The following is a 22956-nucleotide window of genomic DNA, read 5'->3' on the forward strand; positions in this document are numbered from 1 at the left end:
TTGCCAGCAAGGTTGCCAATTGCCGCTAGCCTCCTGCTGGATTTAGGAATGTCTTTATCGTAGCCCAACAACGCTATCATCGGGGTTTCCTGCAGCTGCTCCTCTGGCACATCGTTCAGTGCAGCAAATATCTCACCCCAGTATGCTTGCACTTCTGGGCAATCCCACGCCAAGTGCATGAAACCTGCATTTTCCGCCCCACATCGCGGACAGCCACTATCTTCTGTCATGCTATAGCGGCATATCCTGACAGTGGTGTAGTATGTTCTGTGCAAGTATTTATAGTGGATGAGTCTGTCTACCTTTTTGTGATATGGTCTTGGTGCTCGTGTAGCAATATGCCCATTGGGCTTCTGTGATCTCAATATCCAGCTCTTCAGCCCATCTTGCTGTACTTTTCTTAATGCAAGCTTAGAGCGTGAACGGGAAATTGTGTATAAGGCCGCTATCCCTTGCTCGGATCAGATGCGTCAACAGGGTTTAATTCTTGTGGCTCCACCCTGTCTTCACCTATTAATGAGCGAATTTCCTGTGTCAGCCTATGAAACTGGTATTTGTTTAACATAGTTAAGTGTGGTATTTGCGCTTGTTCCAACGTCTTCAATATCACTCTGTGAAAGAGGTCAGCCATACATTCGATATGTAAGGAGCTAAGTGTCTTAAGGATTGCTTTCTCCTTGCTTACAGTGAGCCATGCGCACCACCCCACTGGCAGTTTCGGGGAGTACAACAATGGTGTGTGTAGTGTGTCTGCAATCCGCCACAATTGGGACTTCGCACAGCCAACCGGATCTATTATATGAAATCTACGCAGTTTTTTTATTCATCAAGTATACCAGCAATGAAATGGGGGCCGCCTCGACCCTCTCAATGTACAATTGAGGGAGAGTGGCAGGGCCATGAATCCAATAATATGAGTGTAGTAGTTGCGCGGCCCATTGTTTGTTTCTAGGTCTGGTGCATTGAGGCCACCTTATGCATAAGGTTTAGTGAGTATTTCCCATTTAATGCGGGGCTGCTTGCCCGCCCAAGCCAAACGTACCATTTGTGTAGTCAGCATCTGAAAAATGGATCTGGTGAGCTGTATCATGATATTCGCAAAAAAGAAGAGAAATCTGGGGAGCACTATCATGTTCATTATTGCAATACCACCCAGCAACGACAGGGGAAGTTTGATCCATTAGTCTATTGCCTCAGTGAGTCCCTGTACTGCAATTCTGTAATTCTCTATAACCACCACCTCTGGGTCAGTGTGTATTTTGATTCCAAGGCAGGAGCGGCTCCTCCATTAGGGCGGAGGGGCGTCACCCCACTGCTTTCCCTCAGTGCGAGAAGCAGAAACATAAAATGGTATTTGAAATACCATTTTATGTTTCTGCTTCGCACACTGCGAGAAAGCAGAAGGCAGGGTATGCCTGGTTGGGGGCGGGCGGGAGGGTATGCCTGGTTGTGGGTAGGCAGGTCCAGGAAGAGTGGCTTGCCCACTGTTGTGGGCCCTGACTGTTTGATCAGCCCTCTGGGCTGAACCAAACCAGTCATACGCACTCTACATTTTCTCTATGTAGGCTGCTGCGAGTCGCATGTGCACACCAGGTCAGTGGAGTGTCTCTGTGGTTCTCTGGTAACTGCATTAGTGAAAGCCGAAATCACACTGGTCCTGGGGCCCAAGCCACACCACACCACACCAGACCAGACCTGTGAATGTATATAGTGTTGTGCCTCGCCACCCAGCCATCCTTTCCTTTACACTCAACACCTTCGTGTAACCACCCATTTCTTAGCGTGTTCATATTTACTGCCATGAAGATACATGCGGCAGTCTGTTATGAGTACTCAACGCCAGTAAATGCAAGTTTGGCGTTTTATAAAGCGCTACACGTGGACTTTGTCACTTCAGGGTGCTATACTCATTGCCGAAGTATTCGCAGTAGTGCTGAATAGAGGCGTTAAGATGACAGTTTACAGTAGTGCAGCTTTCTGTGTCATGTTTTATTCTTTGAGTTACCCCGGTACAATCTGCGTGGATTATTGTATGAATGTGGTGTTTGTATAGCGCTAACCTAGCCGTAAAGCCAGCAAAGTGCTATACTCAACATTACAGTATTGACCCCGGGTCCCCTTCGCATTGGTTGGTAGCTGTGTGTGGGGTGTCCCGACAGCACCTGCACTAGTGCAGCTGGAATCATACCGGTTCTGGGCCCACATGCCATGCCACACCAGGTCTTGTGGGGGTGTCCCAGCGGTTCTGCGGCCACTGCCCTAGTGCAAACCGAAGTCACACGGTTCTGGGTCCGTGGCACACCACACCAGGTCCGTGGGATGTCCCAGCGGTTCTGCGAACACAGCACTAGTGCAATCCAGAGTCACCGGTCCTGGGGCCCTTGTGACTTAGGGAACCTGTAAAGAGGAGGTGACGGGGCTCGCACAACATTCTGCCAATTTCAAGGTGTTGGGGATTTCTGCGTATTTGTGTGCGTGTCGAGAGTTTCTGCGGTCTGTGTGTGCCATGAACTCCTGAAGGCAGCCCTCGCAGGACAAACAGCACACCAGGGCCGCGTGCACAAGGTCACACAACACTTCTGGCCTATCATCCCCGTAATCATACACAGTACTGCTGCTAAACACAACAGGCCTCTGCAGTGAGTCGATGTATGGCTGACACTTGTATGTATTTGGAATTGGAGGCACAATCTCACACGCCGCTTCTGGCTAATCACCCCCGTAATCGCACACAGTACTGCTTCTGCACACAACGGGCCTCTGCAGGTAGTCGATATGTGGCTGGCACATGTAGGTATTTGGAATTGGACCATCAGTTTAGCCACCCCAGAGTCTGCACTGTTTGCCTTTTTGGATCTTCAGGCATTTGCCCACGCATGGTCCCTGAACAGCGTTTTGCTTAAAATCAGTTCACAGAGAAGACGGTAAGGCTGTGAGTAATATGGTCTGAATAATGCGAATAAAACACAGCTGATCGTACGCATAGAGTGGGCCTGTGTGTGGACAGAAAACAAGTTTATTTTGAAGCGATCCATTGCTTTAAATGTGCCTCCGCTGCTGCATGAAGGGGGCTCGGGACAAAATAGTTTCAGTAATGGCAGTGCTGCATGCGGCTGAACAGACAACAGATTGCCTGCTACCAGAGAGCTAAAGGAAAGCTTGTCATAATGAGGTTGTTAGCTAGCCACGTGGGTGACATCAAAGTCCCACTTGCATACTTTGGTTCAAGGCCACGTGCGCTCAATGCACATTTTACGCCCCACCACTTTTAAATGTCACCAGCCGTCTCTGTTCCTAGGTATCCAACAGGCTCGGTGGTCCATTCAATGGGGTACTCTGTGTTAGCAGGTGTAGTATGAGGTGTGAGTTGAGCGATCAATGATTTGCGCCAATTTATACACAATCCGGAGTGTTGCCCGAACCTCTCCACCTCCCTCAGCAACGGATGAACAAGTTACTTACCTTTGGTAACAATATATTGGAACATCAGTAGTGATAGATTTCTTACCTTAGAATTACCTCCCAGGTGTCAGCAGCACCCCTGCACATCGGAAGGTGGCGTCGTGCAGCTCCGCATCCGTCATTGGAGTCGTGGTCGCCGAGATGACGTTGCGGCAGCTACTTAGACGCAGCCCTCGCGCGCTGACGTCAGTTCTGTACACAACTTTCTGTGCCAGAAAACGCAGAGCCATGCAAGATACTGACCACTGGTGCCTTGAAACTAGGGCCCTAAAAGGGATGACCTTAACCCTAGAAATCAGTTCGCAGAACGGGGAGGATAGGTGGGGAAGTAAGGAATCTATCACTGCTAATGTTTCTTACAGATATATCGTTACCGAAGGTAAGTAACTTGTTCATCTGAAAGAAACACATAGTGATAGATTCCTTACCTTAGTATAGATACCCCAGCAATACCAACCCCGGTGGTGGGTCTACGAACCAAGATCACACCAGGAAGTCTCGGAGAACAGAACGGCCAAAGAAGCCGCCTCTCCGGATTTGGCTGTTCAGACAGTACTGTTTAGTAAGTGTGCAGCGAGGCCCACGTAGCTGCCTGACAGATGTCTTGCAGAGGGACACCACGTCCCAATCCGGTAGTGGCTGCAGTCGCCATGGTGGAATGGGCACGCAGCCCCAACGGAGCTTCCTTTTTAGCCAGAGAATAACAGGCTTTAATACACAAGATGACCCATCGGGAGATAGTTCGCTTGTGTACTGCCCGACCATTTTTGGCACCAACGTAGCCAACAAAGAGCTGGTCATCTACCCGGAACTGTTGTGTGCGGTTCAAATAAAATGAGAGCGCACGTTTTGGGTCCAGACGGTGGAGCCTCTCTTCCTCTCTAGAAGGATGCAGAGGCGGAAAGAAGGTGGGCAAAGTGATGGTCTGCCCGATGTGAAAGGCAGTGACAACCTTTGGCAGAAAGGATGGACGTGTCCTGAGCACAACCTTGTCCGGATGGACAGATAGAAAAGGAGGTTTACAAGAAAGAGCCTGGAGCTCACTCACTCTCCTGGTAGAGGGGATGGCAACCAGGAAAGCAGTTTTCAAAGTCAGTAGACGTAGAGGACAGTTGTGAAGAGGCTCAAAGGGAGCGCACATTAAATATATTAGAACCAGGTTTAAGTCCCACTGTGGCATCACAAAAGGAATAGGAGGGATAAGGTGAGAAATGCCTTTGAGAAATCTATTTACAACAGGGGACTTGAAAAGAGAGGGCTGATCAGGGAGCCTGAGAAAGGCCGAAATAGCACAACGGTAGCCCTTGATTGTGCCCAGAGCAGAGCCCTGCTGGGCCAAGGAAAGGAGAAACAGAAGAACTTCTGAAAGAGGGGCAGAAAGGGGATCCACAGCCTTTGCTGTGCACCATGCCACAAGTTTATTCTACCTGCAGGCGTATACCAACTTAGCAGAGGGCCGCCTGGTAGCCAGAAAAACATTACAAACTTCAGGAGGCAAGTCAAAAGGAATCAACTGCCACCGCTCAATCTCCACGCAAGGAGGTGGAAACTGGACAGGTTCGGGTGGAGGGCCGCCCCCTGCTGCTGCGACAGAAGATCCTCCCGAAGAGGCAGTCGGATCGGGGGATCGATTGTCATACTGAGTAGCTCGTGATATCCTACTCTTCGAGCCCAGTCTGGAGAATGACTTAGGCCGGTCGCGCCTGACCTTCTTCAGCAGTCTGGGTAGAAGTGGTATAGGCGGAAAGGCGTACAATAGACCACAACTAAACTCACGACGAAAAGTGTCGCCTAAGAAATTCCAACGTGCAGAACTGACATTGCGCGTTCTCTTCGGTGGCGAATAGATCTAACCAAGGCTCTCCCCACTGTTGAAAGAGACCTTGCGCCACGTCAGAGTGAAGACGCCATTCGCAATCCATCATACACCTGCGGCTGAGCTCGTCCGCCCTGGCGTTCAGTGAACCTGCCAGGTGTTGAATCACCAGCCATGTCCAGAGGCTCAGAGCCTTCTGACATGGGGTCCATGACCCCACCCCGCCCTGTTTGTTGCAGTACCACATGGCAGTGGTGTTGTCCGTGAACACCTGCACTACTCTTCCCCGGACAGAGGGAAGGAATGCCTTCAGTGCAAGTCGTGTCGACCGAAGCTCCAGAAGGTTGATATGGAGCCGGGATTCTGCGGGAGACCAGAGGCCTCTGATCTCCGCCTCTCCCATGTGACCGCCCCATCCCAGGAGGGATGCATCCATCACCACTGTGTGCTCCGGTTGGGGAAGGGAGAGGGATCTGCCATTGACCCAATTCCGGTTTGTGAGCCACCACTTCAACTGTCTTGCAGTGCCCTCCGAGATCTGGATGGACTCGGACAGGTTCCCATGGTGCTGCGCCCACTGGAACTTCAGGTCCCACTGCAGAGCCCACATATGCCATCTGGCATGATCGACCCGCAGGATGCAGGAGGCCATGAGGCCCAGCCGCCTCAGGGGCAGCCTGACCGAAACCCAGGATAGAGGCCGAAAGATCGGAATCAGAGCCTGAATATCCTGGACTCGCTGTTCGGGAGGATAGACCCAAAAGAACGTCATATAGAACCGCTCCGATGAAGAGGAGCTTCTGAGAGGGAATCAGGTGCGACTTTGGCACATTGATGGAGAACCCCAGCAAATGCAGGAGGTCGGCCATAGTCTGGAGGTGGGAGACGACTGCCATCACTTTTGTGAACACCCGAGGGGCGCTGGTAAGGCCAAAGGGGAGCATGGTAAACTGAGTGCTCATGGCCTACCGTAAACCGCAGGTAAAGCCGGTGGGCCGGCAGGACGGGGGTATGAAAATATGCGTCCTGCAAGCCCAACGCTACCATCCAGTCTCCAGGGTCGGGCAGACAAGACCTGAGCAAGAGTTACCATCTTGATCTTCTCCTTCCGGCGTAAGCGATTGACGTTCCGGAGATCTAAGATAGGACGCAGGCCCTTGTCCTTCTTGGGCACCAGAAAGTAGTGGGAGTAACAACCACAACCTACTTCTGGTGCAGGAACGCGCTCGATGGCCCCCTTGGCCAAGAGGGCCACAACTTCCTGTTGAAGAAGTGCAAGTGATCCCCCGACATGTGGTGGTACTGGGGTGGCATGGCTGGAGGGGTAGTCTTGAAGGGGAGGGAGTAGCCCCTTCTGACTATTTGTAAAACCCACCTGTCTGTAGTGATGGTGCGCCAGTGGGGGAGGTGATGGCGAATCCTGCCACCCACTGGCGTTTGATGGGCCTGAATGAATATGCTACTTACCAGTATGCATCTGTTCTTGGCATGTAGGGCTGCTGACATTCATATCTGTGCATAGATCGCCGCCTAGTGTTGGGTTAGAATGTTTGCACGTTGTTGTCCTGGAAGAGTCTTCGAAGTATCCTGAGATAGGTGACTCCTCCCCTGGACCACAGTGCGCATGGGCATCCTCTCCATCCTCAGATTGTTTTTCGCCATTGTGGCAGTGATGGAGTAGATACAGAAAGTGATGACCATGCTATACAGTAATTCTGAGAGCTGCAGCTGCTACAGGCGCCGGGGAGGAGGGTGGGCGATATGAATGTCAGCAGCCCTACATGCCAAGAACAGATGCATACTGGTAAGTAGCATATTCAGTTCGAGGCATGTGGGCTGCTGAATTCATATCTGTGCATAGAATACATAGCAGTACCTCCCATTAGCGGCGGCTACCAGTGCCAGCTGCAGCGGTCTGAAAAAGAGTTTTGAGAACAGCCTGTCCTACAGCTGCCTGCTGTTTTGAGTGTACATCTACACAATAGTGTTTGGTAAATGTATGTATAGTGGACCATGTGGCTGCTCTACATATATCATGTTTTGGAATGTTTCCCAGGAAAGCCATGGAGGCCCCTAACTTACGTGTTGAGTGGGCTCGTGGGGGAATCGTTAATGTGCGTTTAGCCTTTTGATAGCAAATTTGAATACATTTAACGATCCATCTGGCTATACCTGCTTTGGAGATGGCGTTGCCTTTGTGTTGTGGGGAAAAGGCAACGAAAAGTTGTTTTGTCTTCCTAAAGTTTTTAGTTCTGTCTGTATAGTACATGAGGGCTCTTTTGACGTCTAGTGTATGGAGCATTCTTTCAGCGACATTTTGTGGATTCTGAAAGAAAACAGGCAGTTCAATCGTTTGATTCATGTGGAACTGCGATATTACTTTAGGCATGAATTTGGGGTTGGTACGTAGTACGACCCTGTTTGCGTGAACCTGTATGAATGGCTCTTGAATGGTTAGTGCCTGGAGTTCACTAACTCTTCTCAACGAAGTGATTGCTACTAGGAAAGCTACTTTCCAGGTGAGGAATTGAATCTCACATGAGTGGAGAGGTTCGAAGGGTGGACCCATCAGTCGGGTGAGGACCAAGTTGAGGTTCCACACTGGTGCTGGTGGGTGTCTAGGGGGAATTACTCGTTTAAGTCCCTCCAAGAAGGCTTTGATGGCAGGCACTCTGAATAAAGAGAGGTGCTGCCTGTTCTGGAGATAGGCTGCTATTGCGGTCAAATGGATACGTATTGAGGTGTATGCCAGATTGCATCGGTATAGGTGTAAGAGGTAACAGATTATGTTTTGAATGGATGCGTCTAGCGGGTTAATGTCATTGTTATTGCAATAAATGACAAACCTCTTCCATTTGGCTGCATAGCAAGCTCTGGTAGTGGGTCTCCTAGCTTCGTTAATGATCTCCATACAGTCAGGTGGCAGGTTTAGGTAGCCAAACTCTAGGACTTCAGGAGCCAGATCGCCAGGTTCAGCTGTTGTGGATCTGGGTGCTGAATTTCTCCATGGTTCTGCGTCAAATGCGCGGGTTTGATCCGCAGCCTTTGATGCGGCACCACGGAAAGTTCCAGAAAGGTGGTGTACCATGGCTGGCGTGCCCATGTTGGAGCAACCAGGATGAGTGTCAGGGAGTGTTGTCGCAGTTTGCGTGCCACCAGCGGTATCAACGGCGCTGGGGGAAAAGCGTACGCAAATCTGCCGGACCAGTTCATCCATATCGCATTGCCCTGCGACTGTGGATGTGGGAACCTGGCGGCAAAGCTTTGGCATTTTGCGTTTTCGCTTGTGACGAATAGGTCTATCTCTGGATGACCCCACTGTTGGAAGTACGGTTGGAGTACTGATGGGTGTAGCTCCCACTCGTGCATCTGGTGGCTGTGTCTGCTGAGCAGATCCGCCATCTGGTTGTCCTTGCCGGGGAGGTGTTCCGCCATGAGGAATATGTTCCTCTGAATGGCCCACTTCCACATGCTCTGAGCCAGATGAGACAACTGTGGAGAGTGCGTTCCTCCCTGCTTCTGTATGTAGTACATGGCAGTCATGTTGTCCGTCCGGATCAACACGACTTTGTTGCACAAGTGTACCTTGAAGGCTTTCATTGCCAGGAAGATTGCCATCAGTTCTAGAAGGTTGATGTGCATCTTCTTTTGTTGTATTGTCCATAGTCCCTGCACTGTGTAATGGAGTACATGAGCTCCCCATCCCTGGAGAGACGCGTCAGCTGTTAGTATGATTTGTGGAACAGGCTCTTGGAACGGTCGGCCTTTGCAAAGGTTTTGTGGATTCCACCGATGCAGAGAGTTGTATGCCCGACCGCTCACCAACACTAGGTCTTTTAGTTGCCCGTGAGCCTGATTCCATTGTCGTGCCAAGCACTCCTGAAGCGGGCGCATATGTAGTCTCGCGTGCGGGACTATGAAAATGCAGGAGGCCATTATGCCTATCAACTGCATGAAGGGAGTGTTGGGGTTTGAACTTTGAGATCAGCATTTGCATGCCGTTGATCCTCACTAAATTTGGCTGAGCTGTGGCTGCCAGAGTGTCTATGGTCGCACCTAGGTACTGTTGTACGTGTGCGGGTTGGAGATGTGATTTTGGGTAATTTAGTGAGAATCCCAGACTGTGAAGAAGGTGAATGGTGCGGGACATGTGGCTGGCACATTGCTGGGCTGACTTTGCCTGAACAAGCCAGTCGTCCAGATAAGGGTAGACGTGAATGTGTTGCCTCCGTAGATGTGCAGCCACAGTAGCTAGGCACTTTGTGAAAACTCTGGGTGCTGTTGTCACGCCGAAGGGAAGAACTTTGAATTGGTAGTGCTGCCCCTGAATAGTGAACCTGAGATATTTTCTGTGTGACGGGTGTATGGGTATGTGGAAATACGCATCTTTGAGGTCTAGCGTGGCTAGGAGATCTCCCTGTCTGAGCAGCGGGAGAACCTGCTGTAGGGTGAGCATGTGGAAATGCTCTGAGAGAATGTAGTGGTTGAGGGGTCGCAGGTCTAGTATAGGTCTGAGTGACCCGTCCTTTTTTGGTATTAAGAAGTACAGAGAGTACACCCCTGTCCCCTGCTGGTGGACGGGCACGACCTCTATTGCGCCTTTTTGCAGCATACTTAGCACTTCCTGCTGTAATAATGCTAAGTGCTCTGAGGACATAGGACGGTGCTTTGGCGGTATTGTGGGTGGAGTGGAGGTTAATTCGAGGCAGTAACCGTGTTGGATAACATCTTTGACCCACCTGTCCGTGGTGATGGTATTCCACGTGGACAGGAACCGCTGGAGTCTTCCCCCGACAGGTGTTACGTGGTCGGGGGGAAGGGAGAGGGCGTCACTGTTTGTTTTTGGGGGAGGACCTGGTATTGCCGTAACCGCGTCCTCTGCCCTTTGTGCTGGAGCCACGATATCCACCTCGGGTGTTTTTATCGTAGGTACTTTGCGTGCCCCCTTTATTGTAGGTTTGCTGTGACCCCTGTCCTCTACCCGCTCCTCTATTTCCGGGGCGACGAAAGGAGCCACTACGAAATGTCTGCGTTTGCAGAGCCCCCATTGACTTTGCAGTGTCTGTGTCTTTTTTTATCTTTTCTAGGGTGGTGTCAACCTCTGGTCCGAATAAGTAGTCGGGGTTGACCGGCTGATTGAGGATGTTATTTTGAACATCAGGTTTGAATCCGGAGATTCGTAACCAGGCGTGTCGTCGTAGCATGACGCTGGTGTTTATTGCTCTCGCAGCTGTGTCGGCGGCATCCAGTGCACACTTAATGGATGCGTTTGTGAGAAGTTGTCCCTCCCTGATGAGGAGCTCCGCTGCCTCTTTGTACTCGTCAGGTAGATGTTGGAGTAGGGTCTCTAACGTGTCATAGTGTGAGTGATCGTAGCGAGCTAGGAGCTCCTGTGTATTGGCAATGCGCCATATGTTTGCCGCCTGGGCTGCAATCCTTTTGCCGGAGGTCTCTAGCACCTTGGACTCTTTGTCCGGGGGAGGAGCATCACCAGTTGTCTGCGAGTGTGCCCGTTTGCGAGCATTAGCAACTACGATGGAGTCCAGAGGCAACTGGCCTCTAATGTACGTAGGGTCCCCAGGTGCTGGCTTGTATTTTTTCTCGATCCTGGGGTTTATTACCCGTGCCCTGGTGGTTTCTTTGAAAATGTCCTTTGCTGGCTTGAGGACACCTTTCAACATGGGCAGAGTCTTTACAGTCCTCTCTGAGGATGCGAAAGTGTCCACCAAGAAATCGTCCTCGATTGTGTCTGAGTGGAGTTGCACTCCATGATTGGCTGCGGCACGTTCAATGAGGGCGTTGAATGCAGCAGTGTCCTCTGTGGGGGACGTTTTTGCGCCATAAAGCTGCGTGTCCTGTGTATCCATAGCGGCACCTGGGTCTACAGGGTCATCCCAAGCTTGATCAGGGTCCTGCTGGCCTTCAGGGTCCATATCCTTGGGGAAGGTGGTGTCGTCACCCATGTAGTCCTCTATTGCGTCCGTGTCGGAGTGCGTCGGAGAGAAGGACTGTGGATCTGGGTAAGAGGTGTGGAGGCGTTCATAAAGAACTGGTTCCGATTCCGCCGGCAGTTTTTGCTTTAGCGGGATCCTGTAAGAGTCCAAAGCCTGCTCGGAAGTGATCTTCCGCTTATGGAGCATGAGCCTGCCGGTGTCGGCGTCGATGAAGTGGGACGGTGATGTCCCAGTAGGAGAGTGTTCAGTAGATGGGGACCTTGTCTGGGTGACACGTGTTCTGATCTCGAATAGTTTCGGCGCCGTGGAGGGCGGCAAACCAAAGGTGATGTTGGTTGGTGCCGAAGGTGCCTTTTGAGCCTTTTTCGGCTCGGAGCCCGACGTGGCCTGGAGGGCTGCCTTTTCCCTGATGCGTTGCAAGGACGCTGCAACTTGTCGCACCTGGAACGCCGACGGTTCTTTGGCGCCGAGTGGTTCTGTAGAGGTAGGTGTGGACTTCTTTGGAGCCACAGGGTCATCGAGTCGAGGAGAGGTAGTAGCTGTCGACGGCGTCGATGATTGGACCTTAGTCGCTGCTTTCGAGGTGGATTGCGATGCAGCGGCCATTTTAATCTTGGTGGTCGGTGCCGATTGTTTCGGTGCCGGGGGCCGAGGCGCTTTGGCGGTACCGATGGCCTTTCTCTTTGGGTCGGCGCCGACATCGGCTGCAGCGAGTTCGGCACCGAAGTCCCTTTTGGTGCGGTCGGAGCCGACGGTTTTGGCTGGCGTCGAAGGTGTGGTGGTCCTCGAGCCGACCAGTGTTAGTTTCACTTTCGGTTTCTGTTGAACCGGTGCAACGATTGGTTTCGGTTTCATGGAAGGGAAACCAGTCTTTTTGGGTAATAATGGCTCTCGCTGGATGTCCGAGGCTGGGCCAGAGGGCGGGGCCGAAGAACTGCGGGATTGATCTTGGGTAAGGCCCGAAGGCGATCCCTCGACCGGAGCCGTAGACTGACGCACTGGGATATCCTCAGTTTGGACGGGTAGGCCCTGCTCGTCACCAGAGCTACCTTCTTCGGCCCCTAAGGCCTCATCGTAGTCTCCTACCTCATCGTCGGCTTCTTCCCTGTGAAAAAGCTCTTCATCTACGTCGTCCGATCTGGCACCGTGTTCGGAAGCGGGGCTGGAGGGTATGTTTTCCACGCGTTCAACATCTTCGTCCTCGGTGCTGAAGATGTTGGTCGGGGCCGGTGCCGCTTGCTGCGCTTCAAGTCTCGCGGCTCGTCGATTCCGGAGAGTCTTCTTGGATCTGAATCGGGCACAGGCCATACATTTCGATTCGTCGTGGTCCGGTGAGAGGCATTTGTTGCACACCGGGTGGACGTCGATATGTGGATATTTCGCGCGGCAAACAGGACACCGCTTGAATGGGGTCCTCGATTCCATCGTCGATGTAGGGTCGATGGACGGATATAAAGGATCCGAAAAAGTTGTTAAAGTCGCTAAACTAGCAAGTAACTGTCGATACCGATCGGGAACAGTACCGACGAAAACTAAAGGCCTTTTGGCCTGAAAACTAAATTTTCCTAACTTGAGTCAAGATAAGCACATCCGAACCCAATGGCGGAAAAAAACAATCTGAGGATGGAGAGGATGCCCATGCGCACTGTGGTCCAGGGGAGGAGTCACCTATCTCAGGATACTTCGAAGACTCTTCCAGGACAACAACGTGCAAACATCCGGACCCAACACTAGGCGGCGATCTATACACAGATATGAATTCAGCAGCCTACATGCCTCGAACAAAGCGGACTAGGAAGGTTTGGAGGCAGTGGTGGCCGGGGTGGTGGTGGACCGACCAGCTCGCTGGCCCCCTGAACCGCCTCTGCGGTTCCCACGTCCGCGCTGAGACTGCTACTGCGGCCTGTGGCTCTGAAGCGAACGTGCCAGGGTGCCCCTTCCGTTGCCACGAAAGGAGCGAAAAGCAGAAGGCGGAGGAGGGCGAGTGGCCGAGAGGCCCAAGGACTTGGCCATAGCCCGTGAGTCCTTAAACCGCTCCAACGCGCTATCTGCCTTGTTGCCAAAAAGGCGAACGCCATCAAAGGGCATGTCCATCAGGGTGTTCTGGACATTCCCCGAGAAGCCAGTAGTCCTCAGCCAGGCGTAGCGGCATAGCGCCACCGTCGTGGAAATCGCTCTGCCTAGCGAGTCGGCGCTGTCAAGGCCACATTGTATCGTGAACTTGGCTGCATCTCTCCCCTCAGCACAGTCACTTAAAAAAGAAAATCTGCTCCACTGGTTCCCAATAAGAGCAGACAAAACCAAGGACAGATACCAGGCTGAAGCAGCTTGTAATAAATCTGTTTTCACAATTCCCCTGCCTGAGGTGGAGCTGCCAACAGCCTAGCCAGTTATACTGAGCACAGAGTACCATAAAATAAATTATTAAAAGGAAGTAATCTCCCGAGGGTTGATGAGACCCCTGAGAGACAAGCAAGAAACAGGCACTAAAACAAGAATGGACGGTCTTATCCAGGGCCAGAATTGAGGCTAAAACACCTGGATTAGAGGGCAAGCAGAGTGCCTCTGGTGAGGCGGGAAACTTCAATTAGTGTCTTATGAAGAGGAGGCAGTAGTGGAATTGGATATTAAGACTTCTGCCAAGACAGCTGTATTTTCATACCATTTAAGGAGAAAAACAGGGAATATACATTAGCCCAACGGAATAATCAGGGACATTAAGAATACACAACTCTATAAAGGTTATCGTTAAGTTTTCTCATGTTATAATCAACTCTTATTTATGTCAATTCTTAAATAGGTTATTGACTGACCTCTGCTTCTGAACAAAAAAGAATGCATGTTAAACCATGAAAACAGATATTTCGTTAACTTCAGAAAAGTTATCTTGGACACTTACGGGTTAGGAGCGCCAAATCCAAAACCTGAAACAGATGCAAAGAGGATTTAAATACTGAGAATCCTAATTAGGTTACACAATAAAATGTGCTATTGCAATCTTTTGTGAACAACCTTTGTACAGAGAACTGTGGCCAATAACTCTCTATAGACCTTTGAATACTGCAAAGATACGTAATACAATTCACATTGTTTGCCGTAATCAGTTATTTATGTACAAGGGATGCGAGATGCTATAAACAGTATGTATTTCATGACAATGAAAGGATATGTGTTTGCATACAATTAAAAGTATATGGTATGTATTACTAACTAACCAGTACATGAGCATATTTGTAGAGGTGCTTGAGAACAGTAGCCTCCATAATCCAACAAGTGCATAATGACCTTTGGTGAATATATGTATATGAGTGAACATGTAAACATACACGAAGCGAGGGTAGGAACATCAGTCTACAGCTAGCAGCTGCATGAATCTTTGTGCACAAATGTGAGCACATCTGCATGATTGTCTGCTGTATGTAATCAAAAGTGCTTAAAAGTAAATGTGCAATGTTAATTTCATGTGTGTTGACGCACACAAAACGTAAGAGCGGACTGAACTATCTGCCTTTGCTTCGTGACTTGAGTCACTAATTCTGGGACATGAACTTATGGGTTTACCAAGAAATGCAGGATACACGTACCACCTGCGGCTACTGTAAAGTTAAGAAGCAAGCTCCCTCCTCTTCCTACGTTCAGAAGCTGCAACTGTTAACCTGCATATGCTCAGAAAGAAGATTGTCCTCTGCATAACTTTGAAACTACCGATAACGTGGAATGGGAACTACTTATTCTTTGAATCTATACCGTTCGCCAACAAGGGGAGAGGCTGCCTGTGTGGGGCGGAATGGAAAAGCGATTTGTGAAGCTAAAAGGACAATGCACAGGTGGTACAACATATTCCTTCCTGTACACAGGTAATATCACCACTATACCGCAATTTAACACACTCAAAGATGAAATGCCAATGGTGATGCAATAAGAGATGTCACCAATGTCATATGTGATGGTACCTGTGTTAACCTGCAAGATCATGAGCAGTGCAAGGAAAGGTCCCTGGGGCAGCATAGCTCAATTTAAGTTTAACAAGGCAACCCATGCAGGTCTGAGCGAAGCAAAGAACTTGGTACGTATTGAGGGAATAAATTGCCGCAGGTAGGAACTACAACACTGAGAAGTGCATACACAGTTCTGTTTGTGGCAGCCTTGAGCGTTTGATTCATTCACAGGTAGGTAATAGTTTCCACTAATTAGTAAATTGAGAGAGCAAAACATTAGAATTTGTTTCTGTTACTATTTGCTTCCCCATATTCACCCATTGTAGTTCCACCCATGTCCTCTGTACCTCCTGTGTTTCCTGTGGCAGCACTGGAAGCTCCTGCAGGTGACCCGAAGCCAGAGAATCCACTGCTTGGTGCCCCAAACCCAGACGGTGGCTGGCTCAGTGCGCCAAAGGTAGGAGTGCTCTGGCTGGCAATGCTGCCAAATGTTGTTGTGTTGTTTGTGCTACCAAAGCTAGAATTAAGAGAAAGACAACCATCAGCAACAAAGGTAAGAAACTCTGTTAAAACAAACCCTGGCCATCAGCTCCTACCATTTATAGCATAACAACAAAATAAAGCTACGTACCTGCTATCATAAATATCAAATAGTGTTTTATTTTTTTTAAACAGATGCAAACGATCTCTTTGGGAATGGTGTCGTTTACACTCCTATCATATCAAAGTTTTTGACCAGTAAGGTGCAGAATAAATGTTAGATTCTATCTTGGAAGTAAGAACGGGGCAACCTAGCTGAAGAACTACAGGTAAGTAACGTTGTTATCCAGCACATAGCCTTTGCACTGTCACACATAATTGAGTGCAGTGAACACCGAAAGCAAGCAGGCTGCAGAGGAATGAAAGATGAAAAAATCTGGACATCTGTAGTAAAGAAACAAGTTACTTGCTTTTGGTAACGCTCTTTCTGGTGGAAACTTAATTTAAACACAGATTCCTCAACTTTGAATTCGCTCAGCTGCCAAACTGGATCAAGAGACCTTTTCTAGCAATTGCTACAGCGTGCCGTAGAGGCCTCCATGGCAGCCTTGTCCCACCTTCGGAAGTGACAGCGTGGACCGGTATATAGGTGCCATAACCAAGCAGATATGCTTCGACCAAGTATTGTAGCCGTTAACATGAAGCATTAGTAACAGATTGAGAACAATGACAGTGTACAAAATCTAATTTGGAACCTAATTAATACCTAGAATGTCACTTCACAGAACCAGGAGGGTTCCCGGTGACTGAGGAAACAGCAGTCAGATATGGTATTCTCCAGAAAGAGCATTACAGTTAGTAAGTAACTTGCTCTTCTGATGGATATTTTTAACCACATAGTCATCAAAATGTCCCTGCCTATAGACCTGAGAGTTAGAGCAGTAGCTGGTGAAGGTGTGGATGAACGCCTATGTTGCTGCCTTGCAGATGTCCTGAACCACAAGGCCTCTGGCGAAGGCTGTAGTAGTGGAAATAATTCTGATAAGCATAGTACATCTTTGCAAATGAGGAGTCATCTGCATAATGTCAGTTTCTAGACTGCCTTTGCCTTATTAGCACCAGAGAACCCCACAAAGCGTTGGTCACCCACTTGGTGCTGCTTAGTCTGATTGCAAGAAAAGCTATGGACTCCTTTGGGGTCCAACCAGTGAAGCTTCTCCTCCTTAGAGGGATGTGGCAGAGAGAAGAAGGTGGGGAGCCTAATGGATTGCCCCACATGGTAAGGAAACAGTCTGAAGCACCAGCTTGTCTGCAAAGGTGCCGTTGGATGGTGATTGTACAGACAGCGCATTATTTTCACTGACATGGTGTACAGAAGTAATCGCAATGAGGAAGGCAGTTTTAATAGCTAGTAACCAGGAAGAACAGCTATGCATACTATCAAATGGCATGCACATTAATATGGTAAGAACCAGAGTATGGTCCACTGCCGCACAACAGAAGCTCATGAGGAAACGTACGTAAGCCATTAAAAAAAAAAATTGGTGACGTAAATAAAAACAGGGCTAATCAGGTACATGTAGAAAGGTCAATAGTGTGAAAAAAACCATTCAATGGTGCCCATAACAAACCCTTGTCAGGCCAAAGGCTGGACGATTAAAAAACATCAGAAGGTTTAGCTTGAAGTGGATTGACCAGATGGTCCTCGCATCAGGTTGCAAATTTTACCCAGTGTTCAGGATAGTTCGACTTTGTGGCAGGAAAGCAAACTGCCAAAACGGACAGATCAAAACCGCTCGGATGGTTCTGCTCAATAGCCACGTAAGGAGGTGGGTTTGTGGAGGTTCGTGAGTAGAACCCTGCCCTGTTGTTGGGAGAGCAAGTTTCTCAAAGAGGTGCACTGCAGACGCTCAGACTCAGCAGGTCAGAGTGCAAGACCCTCCATGTCCAGTCTGAGGTTATCATGAGTTGAGTCCGGCCTATCCTGACTTTCAGAAACAGGAAATGCAGCGACAAACTGATCACCAACTGTATTGCTGTAACTCTCGGCACATATCACTTGCAATGCATGACCTACAAGAATGTCCACTGTAAGAATCAGACGCAATGTGTCGATGCAAGGTTTTATTGTAACTATTAACTCTATGCACGTGGCTGTTTCATCTGTTTGAAAACACAATAAAAATATTCCCAAAAAAACCAAACACCAATGGGTGTTCTGAGATGTGGTAAAAAAAATCTAACCAAGAACTGTCCTACTGGGCCAATGCACCTTGAACCACCTTCAGATGCAGATACCACGCGTTGGGTGAATGGCAACTGCAGAAGTTGTTCACCCTAGTGTCCAGGAGCCCATACGTTCATTGAAGGACCAACCAGTGACAGCACCTACTGGCATAGCACAAGTGAGCTCACACCACCCTATTTGTTGCAGTACCACACTGTATCTGTATTGGCCACAAGAACATGCACAGATCTTTGGGGGAAGGCAGAAAGCCTTGAGGAAAAATCAGATGGCACACGGCTCCAGAACACTGAGTAGTGTCTTTGCTTTAGTGAAGACCAGATAGCGTTTATCTCCACCTTGTAAAAATGGCACCTACCACCCGTAGTCGATACATCAGTCACCACTGCGAGCTCGAGATGGGGGTGCGAAGAATGGTGTACCGCAGTAAGTTTGGAATCCTTCATCCTGAGTCGCCTTGTCCGATACTTGGAATATTTGTATGGCTACTGAGAGGCACCCCCAGCAGTGAGCTCAGTGAAAGCGAAGGTTCAACTGCAAAGCCTGCATTTGAGAATGGGCACAAGACACCAGCAGAAAACATTGGGCCAGGAGGGGTTTTGAAAACGACAACACAGAAGAACTGCCTGATGGACTGCAGGATGGGAGCATTAAAGTACGGTTCCTACAGGACAACAGAGAATACCATCCAGCTCCCAGGGTCAAGGACGAAGAGGACCGGAGTCAGCATCTTTACTTTTTACAAAAGGTGGTGTTCAAGACCCAAAGATCCAAAATTGGTCTAAGCCACCACCCTTTTTGGCTACCAAGTAATGGGAGTAGTATTGGTTGCTCTTCTCCTCCCTGGGGACTCTCTATTGCCCATTTATCCAGCAATGACTGAGCATCTTAGGCAAGGATAGAGTAATATTCTGCATTGGTCTTAGTGAACACAGGAGGAACTGTAAGAGGGTGGGGTGTTGATAGAATGGGAAGGGCGCAACCATGAATGAACCTCCAGGACACATTGGCCCAAGGTAACTGCACACCAGTAGGACAGAAAAAAGCACGTTGCCCCCCACATCCCCCACCTCACTCGGCCAAAGGTGACTCTGAAATCTGAGCCAGAGCAGACTGGCAGCAGCTGCAGCAAGGGATGAGGAAGACGGAGACCATCCCTGCTGATAGTAGCCCCGTCCACTGCTGCCACAATGGGGCAGCGAAAGAGCTGGACAGACTGCATGGGTTGGGCCCTGGGAGTACCCAATGAACTTGCAGTATTGTAGATGAAACTGGTGGGCCGAAAAGAGCAAGCCCAAGATCAGGTCATGGCACAGCTATCTTTAAATCATTCTGAAGTGGAGTTTACCTCGTCACCAAACAGCCACGAACTCACAAGATAATGAGAGGAATGCCTACAAATAGTCTAAACCCACTGGCAATGGAGAGTAGCATTCCAACTCATCATTTTCTTACCACTATGCCCATCTGGACAGAGGCCCACCTTTTGCAAATCAGTACTACTCCTACTTCTCATGCTAACAATCCATCCTGAAGTGCCAGGCAAGGCAAACTCGAAAAGGAGAACAAGCAACCCCATGTTTCAGCCTAATTGGTCCTCATCAGTGAGGGATAGCTTGCGTCATATGGGACCCATGTCTGGGCATGGCCACATACAGTATTACAACAAACACACAAAGGTCAGGGGATGTAAGCGTCCAAGTGACACTGGCAATCATGCTAGGTAATATTCCAGCTCATCATTTTTCATCCACTGTGCCACTCTACACAGAGGAATGCTTAATTGTGCTTCCAAAGTTGGTCGCATCCCCATGGGCACTCCGGTATTCCTGATTTCAGGACTTAAGAAAGTTTCACAACAGAAAATTGATTTTTCACGTATTTCTTTATTTCTACTTCCGTTCTCACTTCATTGAAATTCTTTTCATTTCAATTCATTTATGAAGCTTCCTGAATTTTTATCATTACATCTTTGTAGCTCCTATGCATTTCGGGCTACTCGCCCTTCTTCAGGGAGCATCACTACAAAAAATCATAGCACACATACTTTTCATGAGATATTATGCATTTTGTTATTCCAGTTATATATACTTCAATCAGCAGCCTTGATATAGTCACATTATATTTATATACACTGTTAAATTTAATCTAAATTCATAAACAATCTATTTCACAGTTAATCACCCTGTGGTATACCCATGAATATTGCTTCTGTCGACCTATAGTGTAATATGGTGCGTGTTTCGTTATAGTGGTGATATGTGGATTTGTAAAGAGTATCCGCGTGTTCACTTGTGTCCAAATCCCATGAGCTTAAATGGTTTACTCACAATACTAAGCGTTCAACATGTTGCGCTGTCCTAAAATGGAAGTGACAGCGATTAGATTACTCCCAGAATTCTAAACACGTTATACCAAGCTTATATAATCGCCGAAAAATCAGCTTACTCGTTTTTCTGTAGGCTGTCAGATACCGGCGTCTCCTTCGTAGCGTTCGCGTGTAGTATTAGACCTCCGCATTTCCGTGTTTGGAGAACCCATACTTCTGATTGGATCTTATACCGAATCAGATGTCTGCACGTCATTCGCGGTTGCCAAGGTATCACTGAAGCTTGGTAAATGTAAAAAAACAGATTGTTCTAATTTCTACTCACTGCTCGCGGTTCAACAAGATCATGCAAGGTGTAATTACTATTGAAAACGGACTACTCTAGTGTGTAATGTCCTGACCTACTAGGCATAGATGATGGACTATTTATATACGATGGCGGTCATGTATACGTGTTCAAGTGTAGTAAAGCAATACTATTATCTCATGAAATCAAGCGGGACTGTATTTAGATTGTTCAATCAACATATAAAGGTACCCGCAAACAGAACTCAGAAGGACATGAAATGTCCTTTCTACATTAAAGATAACATGCATATTCAATACGATCATTGAGCCCATATGGCTTGTATGATTGCAGCTTCATTATCCAGAAGTTTTCTCGTCGCAAAAGATGTTTATTGTTGTCTCTTCCTTCCATCTTTTGGACGGTTTCCAATATTAGGAATTTTAGTTGCGATATATTGTGCTGTTGTTCCATGAAATGCGTAGCAACCACTGATTTCATGTTCTTTGTTCTTATGTTAGATTTGTGTTCATTTATCCGCGTCTTAATTTTTCGCTCAGTCTTTCCCACAAACTTTGCCACATGGGCATTTTAAAAGGTATATGACGTTAGTTGTATCACATGTGGCAAAGGTGCGTAGTTTGATGTTGTATCCCTTCATCGGGTGTGGTATTCTGGTTCCTTTTATGATGTTATTACAATTATTACAGTTCATGCCTGGTCTAGCTCCTTTAGCTATTTGTGGAGTAATTAGTTTCTGATTGAGGATTTCTCCAAAATTTTTACTCCTGGTGTATGCGAACATAGGTGGCTGTACGAACATAGATTTGAAATCTGGTTCTAACCCCAACATTGGCCAATGGTGGTTGATTATTCTCTTAAAGCTGCTGCTTAGATTAGAAAATATTGATACTATCTCCATTCTGGTGTTTATTGGTTTAGTAGTATTTTTCAAAAGATCCGTTCTTGAAGTTGAAAGGGAGCACTGTTTAGCCCGCTCTACAAAGGGTTCCGGATATCCTCTATCCAGGAACCTTTTTGCCATTTCATCTATTCTTTTTCTCAATTTTTCCGGATCTGATGTTATTCTTTTTACTCTTAACATCTGAGATGTTGGTAGATGCTCTTTTAAAGAAGCTTGGTGAAATCTGTTATAATGTAGCATGTTATTTTTATCTGTCGTCTTTCGAAATATATCAGTTTCTAATCCTTTGTTGGTTAAAGTGATTTACACGTCTAAGAAAGTAATCCTGCTTTCTAATATTTCCGACGTGAATTGTATTCGGTCATCTATGGTGTTTAATGTCAGCACAGAGGCCCATTTTATACACAGGGTGAGCTCAGATTTGCACAAGGATCGGTAAGCGCAAACAACAACCACAAGTTGCATCCGGCACTGTTGAGACACCTGAAGGAAAAAGAAAAGATCATCAACCTGCAAGACGATAGAGAAGAAAAAGAATGGAATCAAAAAGACTGACCAGATAACCAAGTCTTCAAATGCCCCCAATTTAGAGTGGGAGACGTCTTCCTTGAACTATTGAGAACGACTGTTCCAAAATTTCACTCTACAGAAAGAAAGGCCCTTGTTCCAGGAAAAAATGTTTCTGGTTTTGGGGATGTTTAAAGAGCATTGTCTTGGATCTTTAAACCAGGTGAGAATGCATTTTTTGATTTTATTTTCCTAAAAAATAGCCCTAATCCAGGGTATGCCAAACTAAGACCTTTGAAAATCATGCATTTATGAAAAGGGAGCCAGGAAAGCTTAGCGAGATGAGACCCAAATGAATTCTTCCTGCTAATACCTAAAATAAGTCTAATAGCCATCTACTGGGCTATCTGGAGTCTTGCTAGTGATACATAGCCCCATAAACAAATAAGTTACTTACCTTTGGTATTGCCTTATCTGGTATAGACAAGATCTAGTTGCAGATTTCTTACCTTTGAATTATTCCCAGGCAGCAGACTGGATCCGGAAACTTTTATACAGCAGTCCCTCTGTGTGTGGATAGAGGGCATCGAGCAACTCTGTGACGACATCGTCCACCGGATGTGACGTCGACAGAGTCTATATAAGTCCTCTCCTGATGTACTGACATCAGTTTCTTCTGCGACTACTTCCCATCTTGAAACGTGGAGTCACGTATAGGAACTGCTGTGGAAACAGTGTGCCCAAAAAGAATCTTTTTTTAAAAAAAAACATATATATATATATATATATATTCTGCTCCAAAGTTGTCCACCTGTAAGTAGCACTCGACCAGCAGCTTGATTTATGTGTAGGTAAGGACGGGGATCCGCTTGTAGGAGCCGCTCCGTAGTGGATTTGCCTGACGCGTTTCGAAGCTCCATATGCTTCTCTTCAGAGGCTTTAACAGAAACGGTGTGCACAACCGCTAACCCACTTCGCCATTTAACATATGACACACCCACCAATGGGAGGCTC

The 22956-nt window shown here is 47.9% G+C and overlaps 1 protein-coding gene across 2 annotated transcripts in view; it reads right to left on the bottom strand.

Annotated features, from left to right (window-relative positions):
* NUP214 (nucleoporin 214) overlaps nt 1-22956 on the bottom strand; it is a 385271-nt gene that overhangs the window by 23440 nt on the left and 338875 nt on the right. For both annotated transcript variants that reach the window (XM_085613954.1, XM_085613953.1), the window contains 2 exons: nt 15518-15687; nt 14132-14156 (listed from right to left, as the gene is read on the bottom strand). In XM_085613954.1, coding sequence (XP_085470080.1) covers nt 14132-14156; nt 15518-15687 — 195 coding nt within the window. The remainder of the gene's footprint in view (nt 1-14131; nt 14157-15517; nt 15688-22956) is intronic.

This window comes from Triturus cristatus, chromosome 1_2 (genome assembly GCF_964204655.1).
Source record: "Triturus cristatus chromosome 1_2, aTriCri1.1, whole genome shotgun sequence".
In the NCBI taxonomy this organism is placed as follows: Eukaryota; Metazoa; Chordata; class Amphibia; order Caudata; family Salamandridae; genus Triturus; species Triturus cristatus.